We start from the raw sequence: 13,449 nt of genomic DNA, 5'->3' as shown, positions 1-13,449 counted from the left end.
AGTTGAGGCGTGTTGGGAATTGCACGGAGCAGTCAGTCGATCACAGCGTATTGAGCTGCTCATACATTCTATAAGAGGACTCGTCATATCAATACTCCTTCTCGTAGTTATATATGTGCGGATGATTAGTTTTTTTCAAGGTTGGATTTAGTTTACATTTGACATGATAATCATGACTGAGTGTAGCAAGTCCAGGGACATTTAAGTCAGGAAACCGTTGGAGTTACAATCGACTTCCAGCATCTGGGACATGTTTAGTATACAGTATATGGACGAATTTCAGCAGAGAAACACTATAATATGGAAATGCCAAGCTTGACATTCGCAGTATCACTACACAGAAATCTGGAATTTATTCAGTCATCAATTTACTAAAGTTCTTAACTTTGAGTAAGAAGTTTGTGCGATATTGTTACGGTTGTGACAAACTGACAGTTGTGATTATCATCCATGTTATCGATCACGGATGAAACATCGTTGAACAAAAATGGCAGATCAGTTTCTAGAGGACCACACGTCGTGCGATGAGTGCGGGGAGAAATGGAAAAGTGTGACAGACGGTAATGAACCAAATGCGCGCTACCTCACGAGAAGAAAGTTATGTTCGGAATGTGCGCGGGGAAAGTGTGCCGACTCCATCATGGATTCCCCGTCATCGTCATCAGTATCGAGCATGAGGTGCCGTGAGCATCGACATCGAGATGTTTTTCTGTATTGCATAAAATGCTGCCAACCGATTTGTGATGTCTGCGTGCATCTAACGCACTCTGGGCACGAATACGAGGACATTAATAAAGTTGTGGAGGAAAGGCGAAGAAGTACGAGACAGCTTCTCGATAAAATTGTCGACAAGGACAAGGAGCTCGTGTTCGATCGTCGTCATATCGACGAATGCGTCGACGCCGTCAACGAGCGCTTCAAGAGATTAATATATGCCGTGCTTGTCCGCGTTGAGGAGAGATCGAGAAGCATTAATGACGACTACTGCGTTTCTGCGAGAAAGATTGAAAACCGCGCCAAAGAAGAGAAGCTGAAAATAGACAGATGGAAGGACAATCGTTTGAGGGAGATCAAAGAGGAGAGAGATGCAGAGAGTCGAGAAATTAAGCAAAGACAGTGTGTAATGATGCAGGAGCTTGATGATGTAAAGCAGAAGTTGTTGTCTCAAATCGAGGAGATACGCGAGGGTTTGGATACGGCCGACGAGATTATAATGGAAGCGAAAGAAATTACGGAAAGAACATTGACTTATGGGAGCGAGGAACTACTACAGATGGATGCCCCGGTGACATCTAACTCGCGCCTTAAAGAATGCATGGAGCTGGAGTTGGACGAAGACATGATTAATACGGTGAAGGCCATCGCAGAGAGTGTGAAGTTCGAGCCTGAGAAGAGCGATGTTGAAAGGACGAACTTACTCGGCAGGTTCGTCACCACTGCACCTGCATGGTGCAAGGAGCATACGATTCAAGTCGGCCTACCACAGTTTCGGCTGCTGAATGCGACCACGGACACGAATCGCGTGACCTTTACGGGCGAAAACAGCGATGATAACTACAGCCTGTATACAATGAACGTAGAAAATGGAAGCACGAACCTAATAACATCTGACAAATATTGCATCACCGACTCGTCACCTATCGATGTCGATTTGATGGCCGTGTGCCGAAAAGGTAGAACGGCGATAGAAGTTTGGAATACCCAGCTAGGAAAGGTGAAGCGACAGATAAAAGTGCCTCGATCGTGGACGCATACGTGCCTGACAGTCGACCACGATAGCATGATTATCGCTCGTGATCATTCGAATACTCATGGGAAGCTTAACGTCTACCGGTCGGACAATGGGGATAAAGTTCGCTCCATTCCGTACAATGGAACAATTTACAGTCTGCATGCGTTGTCGACCGGTCACCTCGTCATTCAATCAGCAGCCACTGAATTGGTCATCATTAACGGGATTGGAGCTACGCGTGCCACAATCAACCACGAAATCTGGCAGTGGGTACGGTGCGCCGTAGCGAGCGACGACTCCATCATCGTCGCCTACGGCAGGATAGACGACCCCTCGGCGATTTACGTGGACGCGTATTCATCCACCGGCGAGTTCGTCGAGCACGTGACGAAACATCGATGTCGCCCGTCGCTTGATCACATCGCGGTGGTCGTGACGAGGTCAGGCAAAATCGTACTCCAGAACGGTGGCGATGTTGTAATCTACGATCGCCTGATTCCGCTTATTCCCGTGGCCACGCCAGTCAGGTCTACCGACGTCATTTCGAGGTTGTCGACGTCATCACCGCCACGATCGCCGACTCGCCGAACTATTTTCATGTGCATACCTACATGATGCAAACTAGAATGCACATATTTAACAATTGTTAGTTATATCGTTAGTTGATACAATTCTCAATGTTTATATAATGACATATTTAGTTATTTGGGACTTATCCTTTCTCGAAATGAATTTCGATCATTCGGCGTTCTGTCACAAGTTTTCACCGATGATGTCTTGTTTTGGGGATATGACTTGTAAAAGCTTAACATAAATCATGTTAAAGAAGTGACCAGAGACGAAAATCAGGGGATTTTTTTTTTCATTCATCACTTATTTTACAAGAAATAATTACAGTACATTCACTTTGTTATCATTGAATTATCCACTTGTCTTTGTAGATCTAAATCTGTATGACTATTTATGGAGGCCGCATGGCCATGATGATTGAAATATGTATCGACAGTTCAGGAAGATTCACATAGACTTATTTAAAGTTTTTATTATTTTACTCATAATTTATGTGCAATATGTATCAGTGAGAACACAATTTAGAATGTATATTGATGGTGCTGTATAATATGGAGAAAATATAATGTATTAATAACATAATTATCGTCTGTTCTCTTTACTTAAGCAAATTGTATTGATTTTCTCCTGAAATGGCTTTAAACTAATCAGAGTAGGCCTACATGATGCAGCGGGTAGTATTCTTTTCATATACGTTCTTACAAGTGTCGTTTACATTAGTCGTTTCCTTGCAAACGTAAGCCATGTTTACACGGTACCGTCGTAGTTATGTATTAAAACATTAAAGGGGAAGTCCACCCTAATATCAAGTTGGCTTTAATAGAAGCAGAAAATGAGAGAAACATATTATTGAAAGTTAGAGCAATATCAGATTAAAACAAGGTAAGTTATGACTTTTTGAAGTTGTCATCAGTGAATTACAAATTGGCAACACTGTGACGTATCTTGCGAGCCCCTCTCTAATTTCCATGGTATAGAACATTTCATATTCTTATTTTTTGACGACGAAATAGATTTCTTTCATATATGGGTTGTATACAAATATATTTGCAATAATGATATTTAGGGTGAATGTATGATTGGACATTTTTTAAAGGGAAAATGTAGATTTGTAAAGTTCGTTAGTACATACCGATTGGGAGGGGAGCTCGCAAGATACGTCACAGAGTTGCCAATTTGTGTTTGGTTGATTGCACCTTCAAAAATGTTTAACTTTCTTATTTTAATCTGTTTTTGTTTAAATCAAACTTTCACTGATCTGTTCCATTCATTGTATTGATTTTATTATGAACAACTTCATATCAAGGTGGATTTCCTCTTTAAGTTAACAGCAATCCATTAACCACGAAGGGTGTTTACACGGGACCGATACAACGAGTATATTAAATTAACTACAACTTCAAGCTAGGGACAGTATTTATTTTTATTGCAAGCTGGCGTAACCTCATAGTTAATCGCGTCCTTATATAACTTTCAGTGAGGAACCTTTTACCTTTATCTTTAAAATTTATCGTGGTTGTAACTTCAACTTCACTTAAAGTTTCGAAACTACGAGTGCGTCCACACGGTCCCTAACAAAATGATAACTTCGAAGTTTATACATATTATCTTAACTTCAAGTTAATAGACCTTCAAGTGAACCTTGCTATTATATTCTTCGTTCCTTGTAATCATCAACATCGGGCTATAAACTCTTCTTGATTCTAGATCTGTGCTTTCTCAGCTCCCGGAAATGTCCTTAAAGAGAAAGTTGAGTTCTGGGAAGAGGTAAAAAATAATTTGTGAGCTTTATCATTGTTATTATGCAAGTGTGGAAGAACATCAGATAAGACATGTTCCCTGAAAAGCATGGCTCTTCAAATGCCTTCATATTCTAAATATGACATGAAACATCGTAAAAATCCGGGAAGGTTTTTTTCGCCATGTGCTCGTGTAGTGCCATATACATCATTATGTGTACAGTGCTTGTAACTTTGCCAAGATTTGGCCAAATTTCTTATCATTTTGATGATTCCAGAACCTTGCAATACACACGGATACTTAAAAACTAGATGATCAACCTTTTCTGTTAGATTCCACACCGTTTCTTCCACAATGCAATCACATGACCAGGGCTCAACTTTATCTTTAAATGAAAGAGAGGGATTTATTTCATCAAAGTTTGTTAAATGTTTTAGGGGAAATCGTTGTCTTTTAAACATTATCTTGCACATGCATATAAATGGGAGTGCCTTTATGAAAGATATATATATATATATATATATATATATATATATATATATATAGGAAGATATTTTTGTTTTAAAAACAATTGTGTCTTTTGATAATTTCCTTGCGTGTGCATTTAAATGTTATACTCCAAAGAGAATTACCATAAAACGTCACTGCCAATTCATTATCTAAATAAAAGATCTTTGTACTATCGGATTTGTACTATATCCATGTATTCGTGTATGATCTCTGTGTATAAGATAAGTACCAAACTAAACCATGTGTTTACACCGCGTTTACTTGGTTTGCTCATGAACCATACTCATAGGACTGTATTAAACGTAGATAAGGAAACCATTGAGACGAATTTATTGTTTTGTAACCTATCGAGTGAATACTTTGGACTATGACTTACACACACAATTCTGGTTTGTAAACGCATCTGTCGTGTATCAGAAAATGTTTAATCAATGCGTCTTTATCATGTTGATGTATTCTTTATTTTCAAAAGCTTATAACATGTGTGCGATTTCAAAGCAACTCGGTACGTTACTGCGACCTGTCCTGTTCTGGATAGAAAATAAAAGATTTGAAAAATGAAATCAAACTAGCCATTTGCGATTGTATTGTTGTTGTTGCTGTATTTTCGATTTGAAATCAACGCCATGCAATAAGGGACATATACCAACGACAAAATGGCTAGAAGACAGCAATGACGGTGATCATGATGGTGATGATGATAATGATGGTGGTGATGATGATGGTGGTGGGGATGATGATGGTGATAATGATGGTGATTTTGATGACGATGATGATGATGATGATGATGAAGATGGTGATGATGACGATGATGAAGATGATGGTGATAATTCTGGAGATGGTGACGATGATGAAGATGACGAGAGAGAGTCAGAAACAGAGATAGTAATAAAACTGGAGTATCATGGAGAGGGATAGGAAGAAATGAAAAGGAAGAGAGAAAGAAAGAGAAAGAGAAAGAGTAAGATAAAGAGAGAGAGAGAGAGAGAGAGAGAGAGAAGGGGATATGTAGGACATACCACCAAAAAGTATTGAGATCATGATAACGACGGCGATGATGATAATTATGATGATAATGATAATGGTGTTGATGATGATGGTGATATGTGATATTGATGATAGTAATAACGATGATGGCGTTGATGATGAAGATGGTGGCGGGGAAGATGATTGTGATGGTAAAGATGTTGGTGATTATGATGATGGTGATATGACGAATATAGGGATAATGGTGATGATGATTATGATTAACGAGACTCAGAAACAGATATATTAGAGAGATGGAGAGAGAGAGAGAGAGAGAGAGAGAGAGGGGGGGGGGGGGAGGGGGGGGGAGAAAGAAAGAGATGATATAATGTGTATACATGTATACAACATAATTCAAACATATGAAATAAGAATCCTTTTGTTCACTTTTTCACCATGTAAAGTGAACTCCCAAGAATTTTTATTTTAGTTTTTTAAAATTATTATTTGTTTATTCCCATGACGGAGGATTATCCAAATTGAATTATTTGCTCTACGCATAGAGAGAAAGACAGACAGAGAGAGAGAGAGGAGGAGAGAAAGAGAAAGCGAGATAAGGATTGGATTAAGGGGGGGGGGGGGTAAACATGTCGAAGACAAGGGCGAGGGGTAAATCACTGAATTTTATTCAACAAGCCATACCTCATAATACCCCGCACTACTTGTAATAAGGACCCAGTGAGGCCCGTTTCTAACTTTTGACTTAAATAATCAGCCTTTAATAGTAAGCTACTAGTCAGCTAAGCGTTTCATGAAGCCCTCTTTGCCACGATCAAGGACACCATCCTGAGTTGATTGTGGTGCCTCCGACCCAACAAACTCAGACTTAAAAGACCAACTTGAAATTCGATGCTCCGACCTTGTCATTATCTCTGCCATAGCTTTTTTAGTAGATGTGCAGCGCCCTCACCTGTCATAATTATATTGGCTAGCAAAAAGGACAAGATATCTGTTTATACACATTCACTTAAACAGGGATGTATCCTTCGTTATACTGTATATAAAAATGTTGTGAAAACATGTCATATTTATATCTAATTTCATTTTATCCAATGAACTAAACTGACTCTTTTGTTTCTTTTTGAAGTTAGGTCATTAGGCCTACCTACAAACCAAATAATAATAATAATAGGAATTTCTATAGCGCCGTCTATCTAGAAGATTCTATTTCGAGGCGCATTTTTTTTCTCATTACCCCGGTTTTAGCCTAGCTGCCATTACAGCGCTCCAGCATTTCAAGGAATTCATTTCTGCCATTTACCTCACTTAGGTTGAGTGTGGAAATGAAGGAACTTGAACAAAGAAATCATGATAATAAACAGAACTAACAAACCCAAAGAAAAAAATGAAATAAATACAAAAATGTTAGATAGGCCTACGCCTGTAAGAAAAAAGTAATTGGATACGGAAGGCACGAATGATATTTAGACCGTTATAAAGTGTGTTGGAATAAAGAATTTGTGATAGCCCGGCCCCGGAATGACCGCATGCGAGTTACCAAAATGTCCGGTAAAGGGGTACCTTTCACGCACCAAAGTCCGGCTCGTACATACACAAAATTGACTTTACACACCGGACTTAGGGGGTGTTTTCAAAAGGAGGGAACACGCATATGCGTACCCTAAATAACAATGAGTGTGGGGGGGGGGGGGCGGGGGCGGGTGTGATTGTAATTCCCCTGGGAAAGAATGACCGCCCCCGCCCATAATTCAATGTAAAGAAGAGACCGCCTATATCTAAGCAATTATGTAGAGTCCTGTTACAATTCGAAAAAAGACAAATTCATAGCTGATACTAGGAATTAACCTCTCCACTATAAATTATAACGCATTATCATAATAATAATAATAATGATAATAGCCTAATAGTCCACTCCAAATTTTATTAAACCGAAACGGAAATTCTTTTTGCCCAATTGATCGTGAGCCCGGCAGCCACTGAGCAGCGCCAGATCGACGTTGCTCTATCCCTTGACAGGTTAAAAGCATATTGTATCGTTTTCAGACCTATATCAATCTCTAAATGTGAGCACTATTTTTTCTTTTGCTCAACGGGGGGAGGGGGGGGGGGGGGTGAACGCTCCTTTTTTTTGTCTTCAACATCCAACCCACTCCCCCCCCCCTTGAGCAAAAAACTTTGTTTTGGCGGGGTTTTGGCGGGGGGGGGGGCATATATACAACACAGATAAAGGGTGTCTTTAAAATTCTAAAACACCCCCTTTTTGCTTTAAAATTCTAATACACCCCTTCATATTGCTCCGTTTAGTCTCATTTCACAACGCCCCCTATCCTCAGAGTCAGCAGCCATACATGTTAGCCTATGGAATTGTACAAAAAAAAAAATCGCTAAAAATTCATTTTTTGTTTAAACGAAAAGCACATCCCCCCGACTTACGTTATCACTAGCTCTTTCGTTGGAACCCTCATGTCCCATTGACTTTTGAAAGTTTACCCACCGTCTCTTGATCAAAACAGGTTGCAAGCTCGTCATTGCCTATAATACACAATGTGAAACAAGTCGAACTTTGGACTCAGTTTGCCAAGTGATTTGAAGATTATAGGTCAAGCACACGAAGGATAATAATCATGAACTATTGTAGATTTTTTATTTATTTATTTATTTATTTATTTCTAATCTTTTGACAGGGTAGCCCATTCACCAACAAGTAGTGGTCTTCTATGGGGCCCTGAATGAATTATTTACATCGTTTATAACATTTATACAGAACAGTTACTAAAATAATACTCGTTTGCAAAATAAACATAATCATTAACCTAGTAAACAGTAATGTCAATAGGAAAATATTAATTAAGTCGCAGTTATGTGAATAAGTCATGTTAATATTACAGAACATGCACGTAGTGTATGTTCGGCTGAGCCATTCACAAATTACAACTTTGTTTAAACAATCTCTTAAATGAATTGACAGAGGAAGCCGTTCTCAACGAATTATCTAGCTTATTCCATTCAAACATGGAAGAAACAATTGGGCTACACTTATAACAATCAGTGTGAAATCTAGGCACACGTAAACATCGACTGTCTATTTGCCTTGTATGATGCTCATGCACATCATTAGGATTGATTAAGCCTACCTGAAGGTAAGAAGGTGCTAAGTTATGAACGCATTTATATTATCATCATAACGCGACTTAACTCAAACCGCTTCTGCTTGGTTCATTATGTCCATTTCATCCAACCCTCCACCGTCATTTTTCCATTTAGTAAAAGCAAACATTTTGACGAGGTAAGCAAAAACATGAATATTCATGACACACCATGGACTATTCGGTTATTAACAGAGGGGTGCAATCGGGCATCACGTCAAACTCCCCTAATTGCCACCAAGTATTTCATATCATTATATAGTTTGGTATATTTATTTTACTCACTCATGAATTATTAAATATCAATGATGGTTTAAAGATATGTAAAATAAATGTTAGTTGATATTTATTAACTTAATTTAGTAATTTATATTAAGCAAAGCAAACTCACATACAAAATTACTATCAAGTGTCGTCTGCTACGCCGATTGTCGCCTGCTTCGTTTAAGGCACCTAAGGCACCCCCCCCCTCCCCTCGATACACCAAGGCATGTAGGCCTACTTCTCGTTTAAGGATGCATTTACCGGCCCTATATGGGGCCTAGCTGCTGGGGGCGTGGGGCCTCGATATGAGAATTTAAGGCAATTACACACAAACCACATTGCTCTAGTAATTTCTCTTGTAACCTGTGCGATGTGAACAACCGTTAACCGGCGTCGATATATCAGAGAATGAAGCTTTTGTTCTAAGTCTATATAACCGGCTAACCGCGAGGCGCAGAGCTGCGAGCGCGAAGGCAATGCATTATTGGCGAAAATCTCTTCTTGTTTGCATTTGGCGCGTCATATAAGGATAGTGTATGGTAAGCCAATAAGAGTTTTCTACTCGGAATTGGCGTGAAATTTAGTAAAATTATAGGGTTTTATAGCATATTCGCTTTGAATTTCGTTTTCTTATTCAAGAGAAATATTCCAGAGTAAGATGTCATCAAATGGACCTTTGAAGCGTGTGGTATTCATCGTGAATCATTTAGCTAAATCGAAGGGATTTGACAATATGTTTTCTACGGTGAGATAGTTTGTTTAGACTCTAGTCCTACCCGTAACAATGTTTGTGTGTTAATTTGAAGTGATACACTTATCTGACTAAATTGTATAGAGTCTATGCATGGTCTTTAATATTATGAAGTTGTGATGTGGAGGTTATTAAAAGGCGATTTATTTTAATCTATCATATTTGTATGCCATTATATCAATTGCCGGCCCCAATTGCCATTTTGGTAATTTTCCAATTTCTGCCCACCTAGATAGTAGATCTAGAGTCTATAGAGTCTAGGTCTAGTCTACTAACTGTTAGATCTAGACTTCTAGAAAAGGGAATAGATCTAGATCGAGTCTAGATCTAGTTAGTTTCAAAATGTTATTGTTAGGGCTTAGGGTTAGGCAGTGGCGTACGCAGGATTTTTTTCAAGGGGGGGGGGGGGGGTTAAAATCAAAAGGGGGGGGGGGTTTCCAAAAAAACATAGATCTAGGCATACATAAAACATACACATACAAAAAACTCGATGGTAGGGGGGGGGGGGGGGTTTAACCCAAAACCACCCCCTGCGTACGCGCCTGGGGTTAGGGTTAGGTTTGCGGTTAGCGTAAAGGTGGCTGTGAAGTTGAGGAATAGGTCTAGTGCATAACTATTCCCTTTCCAGGCTTTTTTCTACTTTGGGCGGAATCTGGATAGATTTGACCCCTATTTGAATACAACTTGATATTGCAGAACTCAGAATTGCAAGTCTCAATTCAAGTAGCAATTAATTGCTACTTGAATTAATCCTGGCCCTTGAGGCTGAGCCTGAGAGAGGGCAGACTGCATGTTTTAACTTTTTGATTTACTTCATTTAGATTTATTACATCATCATACATGTATGTTTGCTATTTTAAAGACTATTTTATAGGCTAATATGGTCTATTATCTATTTTGTTTTATATTATTATAGTTTTTAAAATATTGTTTGCATGGGGGTGGGGGGGGGGGGGGGGGTAGAGACTGGTTGTAAATGACCATGAATTTATTGACCTTAATTAAAATTAAAGCCTATCTGTACTTGCCAGGAGGGATTATACGTCACTGACTGGTGGTTCATAAATATCTCATCAAATCAGCTCTCAACTAACATAAGGAAAAGGGGATCATGGGGGACCAACAGTTACCACTTCTAAAGGTATTGTTTGCTATATATAGATGGCTATAGTAGTAGCTACCTGTAGAGAGTTGTTACAAAGTTTATAGGGGGTAATGTTTGGAGATTTCTTTGATGTGAAATGCATGGTAAAGCATTTGTCCGTGTTAAAAGCCATCTGCCAGTCGGAGCCCCATTTGGAGAGGGCGTCGAGATCCTTTTGAAGAGTTTAGGGGTCCATTTCCGAATTTATTTCGCGGTAGATTAATGCATCGTCAGCAAATAAACGTATCTTGGTACCTTTGGAGATACAGTCGGGCATGTTGTTAATGCAGATTAAGAAGCACAGAGGGCTGATGACAGTACCCTGGGGGACACTTGATGTAACCTCTGCGGCTGAAGACAGTTTCCCATCAAGTGTTACTCGTTGTTTTCTTTGTGTTAGAAAGAGAGAATTGTCAAAATCGCTGTTTGGTATAAAATAACAAAAATTAAACCTTTGTCTTCCTCAAAAATACTAATATTGCTCCCTCTTTCTATTTTCTAGTTGAACATTGTTGCTGCAACTCAAAACAAAGTAACGGCAGAATATGTGGTGAAAAGTGAGCACTGCAATAATCATGAGACTCTACACGGAGGATTCACAGCCACCGCTATTGATTTCTTGACGACTGTAGCACTCATGATAGATGAAGAAGATTCCCGCCCAGGTGTTAGTCTCAATCTCAGTGTAAAGTAAGCTGCCTTCCTTGATCATAATCATGTGGATTGAAAATTTACAGTACTCTCACATAGTCGGATGAGGCTGGTCAAGGCACTTTTTACCTTAATAACAGGAGAACTCGATTTAGAAGAAAAATTTGCTATGAAAGAGTTAAAGGAGAAGTCCACCCTAATATTAAATTGGTTTAATTAAAAAAAAAAAAAAAATTACAGAATTAATTCTGTGAAAGTTTGAGAAAAATCGGACAACAAATAGGAAAGTTATGAATCTTTCTAATGAATGAAAACCATGGAATTTTTTAGACCGAAACAAAAAAAATCAGAAATTGTGATATCCTCCCTCACACTTCACCACTGATCTGAATGACAGAATGACCCAATATCCCAATTTCTTTGAATGTTAATTGAATAGTAGACTTATCTTTTATGGGGGTGCATGGAAGAACTGATTCATGATTGAGATAGGCATGACAAAAATATACCCTTTGGTCAAACAAAATTTGATGCTGTTTCTTGCATTCAACAAAGGATAAAATGTTAGGGGCTGACATCATGTTTAGAGACTGCATTGCCAATTTGACTCACAGATTTGAAGAATTTCATAAAAAGTTATGGATTAAAAATATCCCATAACCTTATTTATTGTCTGGTTTGTCTCCAACCTTCACTGATCTGTTCTTCACATTTTTCTCCTTGTATTAATTTTTTTTTATTAAGGTAGACTCCCTCTTTAAGAGTTCTTTCGTTCTGATCCTACCCAATTTACAGGACTATCCCTTTGTCTGTAACCCTATCATGTACAGACAACAAAATAACATGGATAGCTGCTGTTTGGTTTTCATCATAATGTAAAGAAAGTCTGTTTATTTTTGTGATATGATAATGATGCATACCAAATTTAGGGAGAGGGGTCTCTCTAGAATTTGGGTTCATAGCAACAAAGCAATTATTACTACAGAAGGAATCCATGAAGTCCTGATGTCAAATATTTCTCCTTTTTTATCATTTTCCCCCTCTCTTTTTGCAGTTACTTGAAAGCTCTAAAGGTTGGAGAAAAGGTCACTGTAGAAGGAGAAGTTTTGAGGAAAGGAAGATCAGTAGCATACACCACCGCACGCATCTTGAATGAAAAAGGTGACCTTGCTGCACATGGCACTCACATTAAACATCTAGGACAGTAATGGACTTGAAATATATACATAAGGAGATGATTTGAACCGATTAATGATGACTGCCATGTTAACTTTGTAGGTTATACATTCCTATATCTAGTACATCCTTATGAGGCCTAATTCCAATCATACTGTAACAGCAGGCACATATGACACTCGACGAAGTCATTTAGAGTTGTAGGTGGTATTTATTTTGAGGATGGATCAACCCTTAATGAGACAAAAAGAAACAGGCAAACAGATTAGTTTTTGTTTCTTTCACATATTGAACATCAGCAAAACTATATGATCATTCATAGAAATAGATACATCAATAATAACTATTATGATCATTCATAGGAATAGATACATCAATAATAACTGTTGCCCTACTTGGCATTTTCCCCACACCATAGAAATACTATACATGTTGGATACTTTTCCATATATGGTTTATAGTTAACATTGTAACATCCAAGAGCAATAAGCAAGGTATAACAATAAAATGCCCAAATATGCATAAGTAATCATGAATACAGAAATATAAATTTCCTTTTTGTATATAGTTCTCTTTACTATTACAATGACTCACCCCTTTTGAGGTCTCGAGGAGAGACTCCTAACGAGACAACGAGACTAGAATTAGACCAACTACATGTAGATAGTGCACCATCTCCAACTAACTGCCATCTCCAACCAAGTGATGAAGTAAGACCTCTGTAACATAAATGGTAACTTAAATGATAACTTCTATAACTTTCAAATTCTTAGAAAGT

The 13,449-nt window shown here is 38.5% G+C and overlaps 2 protein-coding genes across 2 annotated transcripts; both read left to right on the top strand.

Annotated features, from left to right (window-relative positions):
• LOC105438793 lies at window positions 1-4,068 on the top strand. The gene has a single exon (XM_011667045.2). The coding sequence runs from the start codon at window positions 488-490 to the stop codon at window positions 2,345-2,347; it is 1,860 nt and encodes a 619-aa protein (XP_011665347.2). The 5' UTR covers window positions 1-487; the 3' UTR covers window positions 2,348-4,068.
• Window positions 4,069-9,387: 5,319 nt separating this feature from the next.
• On the top strand, window positions 9,388-12,718 carry LOC100890661 (acyl-coenzyme A thioesterase 13). Its single transcript, XM_030982921.1, has 3 exons — window positions 9,388-9,694; window positions 11,347-11,534; window positions 12,550-12,718. Exons 1-3 carry the CDS (start codon window positions 9,608-9,610, stop codon window positions 12,701-12,703), a joined length of 429 nt encoding a protein of 142 aa, XP_030838781.1. The 5' UTR covers window positions 9,388-9,607; the 3' UTR covers window positions 12,704-12,718.
• The last annotated feature ends 731 nt before the right edge of the window (window positions 12,719-13,449 follow it).

This window comes from Strongylocentrotus purpuratus, unplaced genomic scaffold (assembly GCF_000002235.5).
Source record: "Strongylocentrotus purpuratus isolate Spur 01 unplaced genomic scaffold, Spur_5.0 spur5_scaffold_13, whole genome shotgun sequence".
Taxonomy (NCBI): domain Eukaryota; kingdom Metazoa; phylum Echinodermata; class Echinoidea; order Camarodonta; family Strongylocentrotidae; genus Strongylocentrotus; species Strongylocentrotus purpuratus.
This window is presented reverse-complemented; position numbering and strand designations above follow the sequence as displayed.

Coding starts and splice junctions, on each gene's coding strand:
- LOC105438793 (XM_011667045.2), top strand. CDS start 488: ATGGCAGATCAGTTTCTAGAGGACCACACGTCGTGCGATGAGTGCGGG.
- LOC100890661 (XM_030982921.1), top strand. CDS start 9,608: ATGTCATCAAATGGACCTTTGAAGCGTGTGGTATTCATCGTGAATCAT. Junction 9,695..11,346: donor TTGACAATATGTTTTCTACG/GTGAGATAGTTT, acceptor TCTATTTTCTAG/TTGAACATTGTTGCTGCAAC. Junction 11,535..12,549: donor AGTCTCAATCTCAGTGTAAA/GTAAGCTGCCTT, acceptor CTCTTTTTGCAG/TTACTTGAAAGCTCTAAAGG.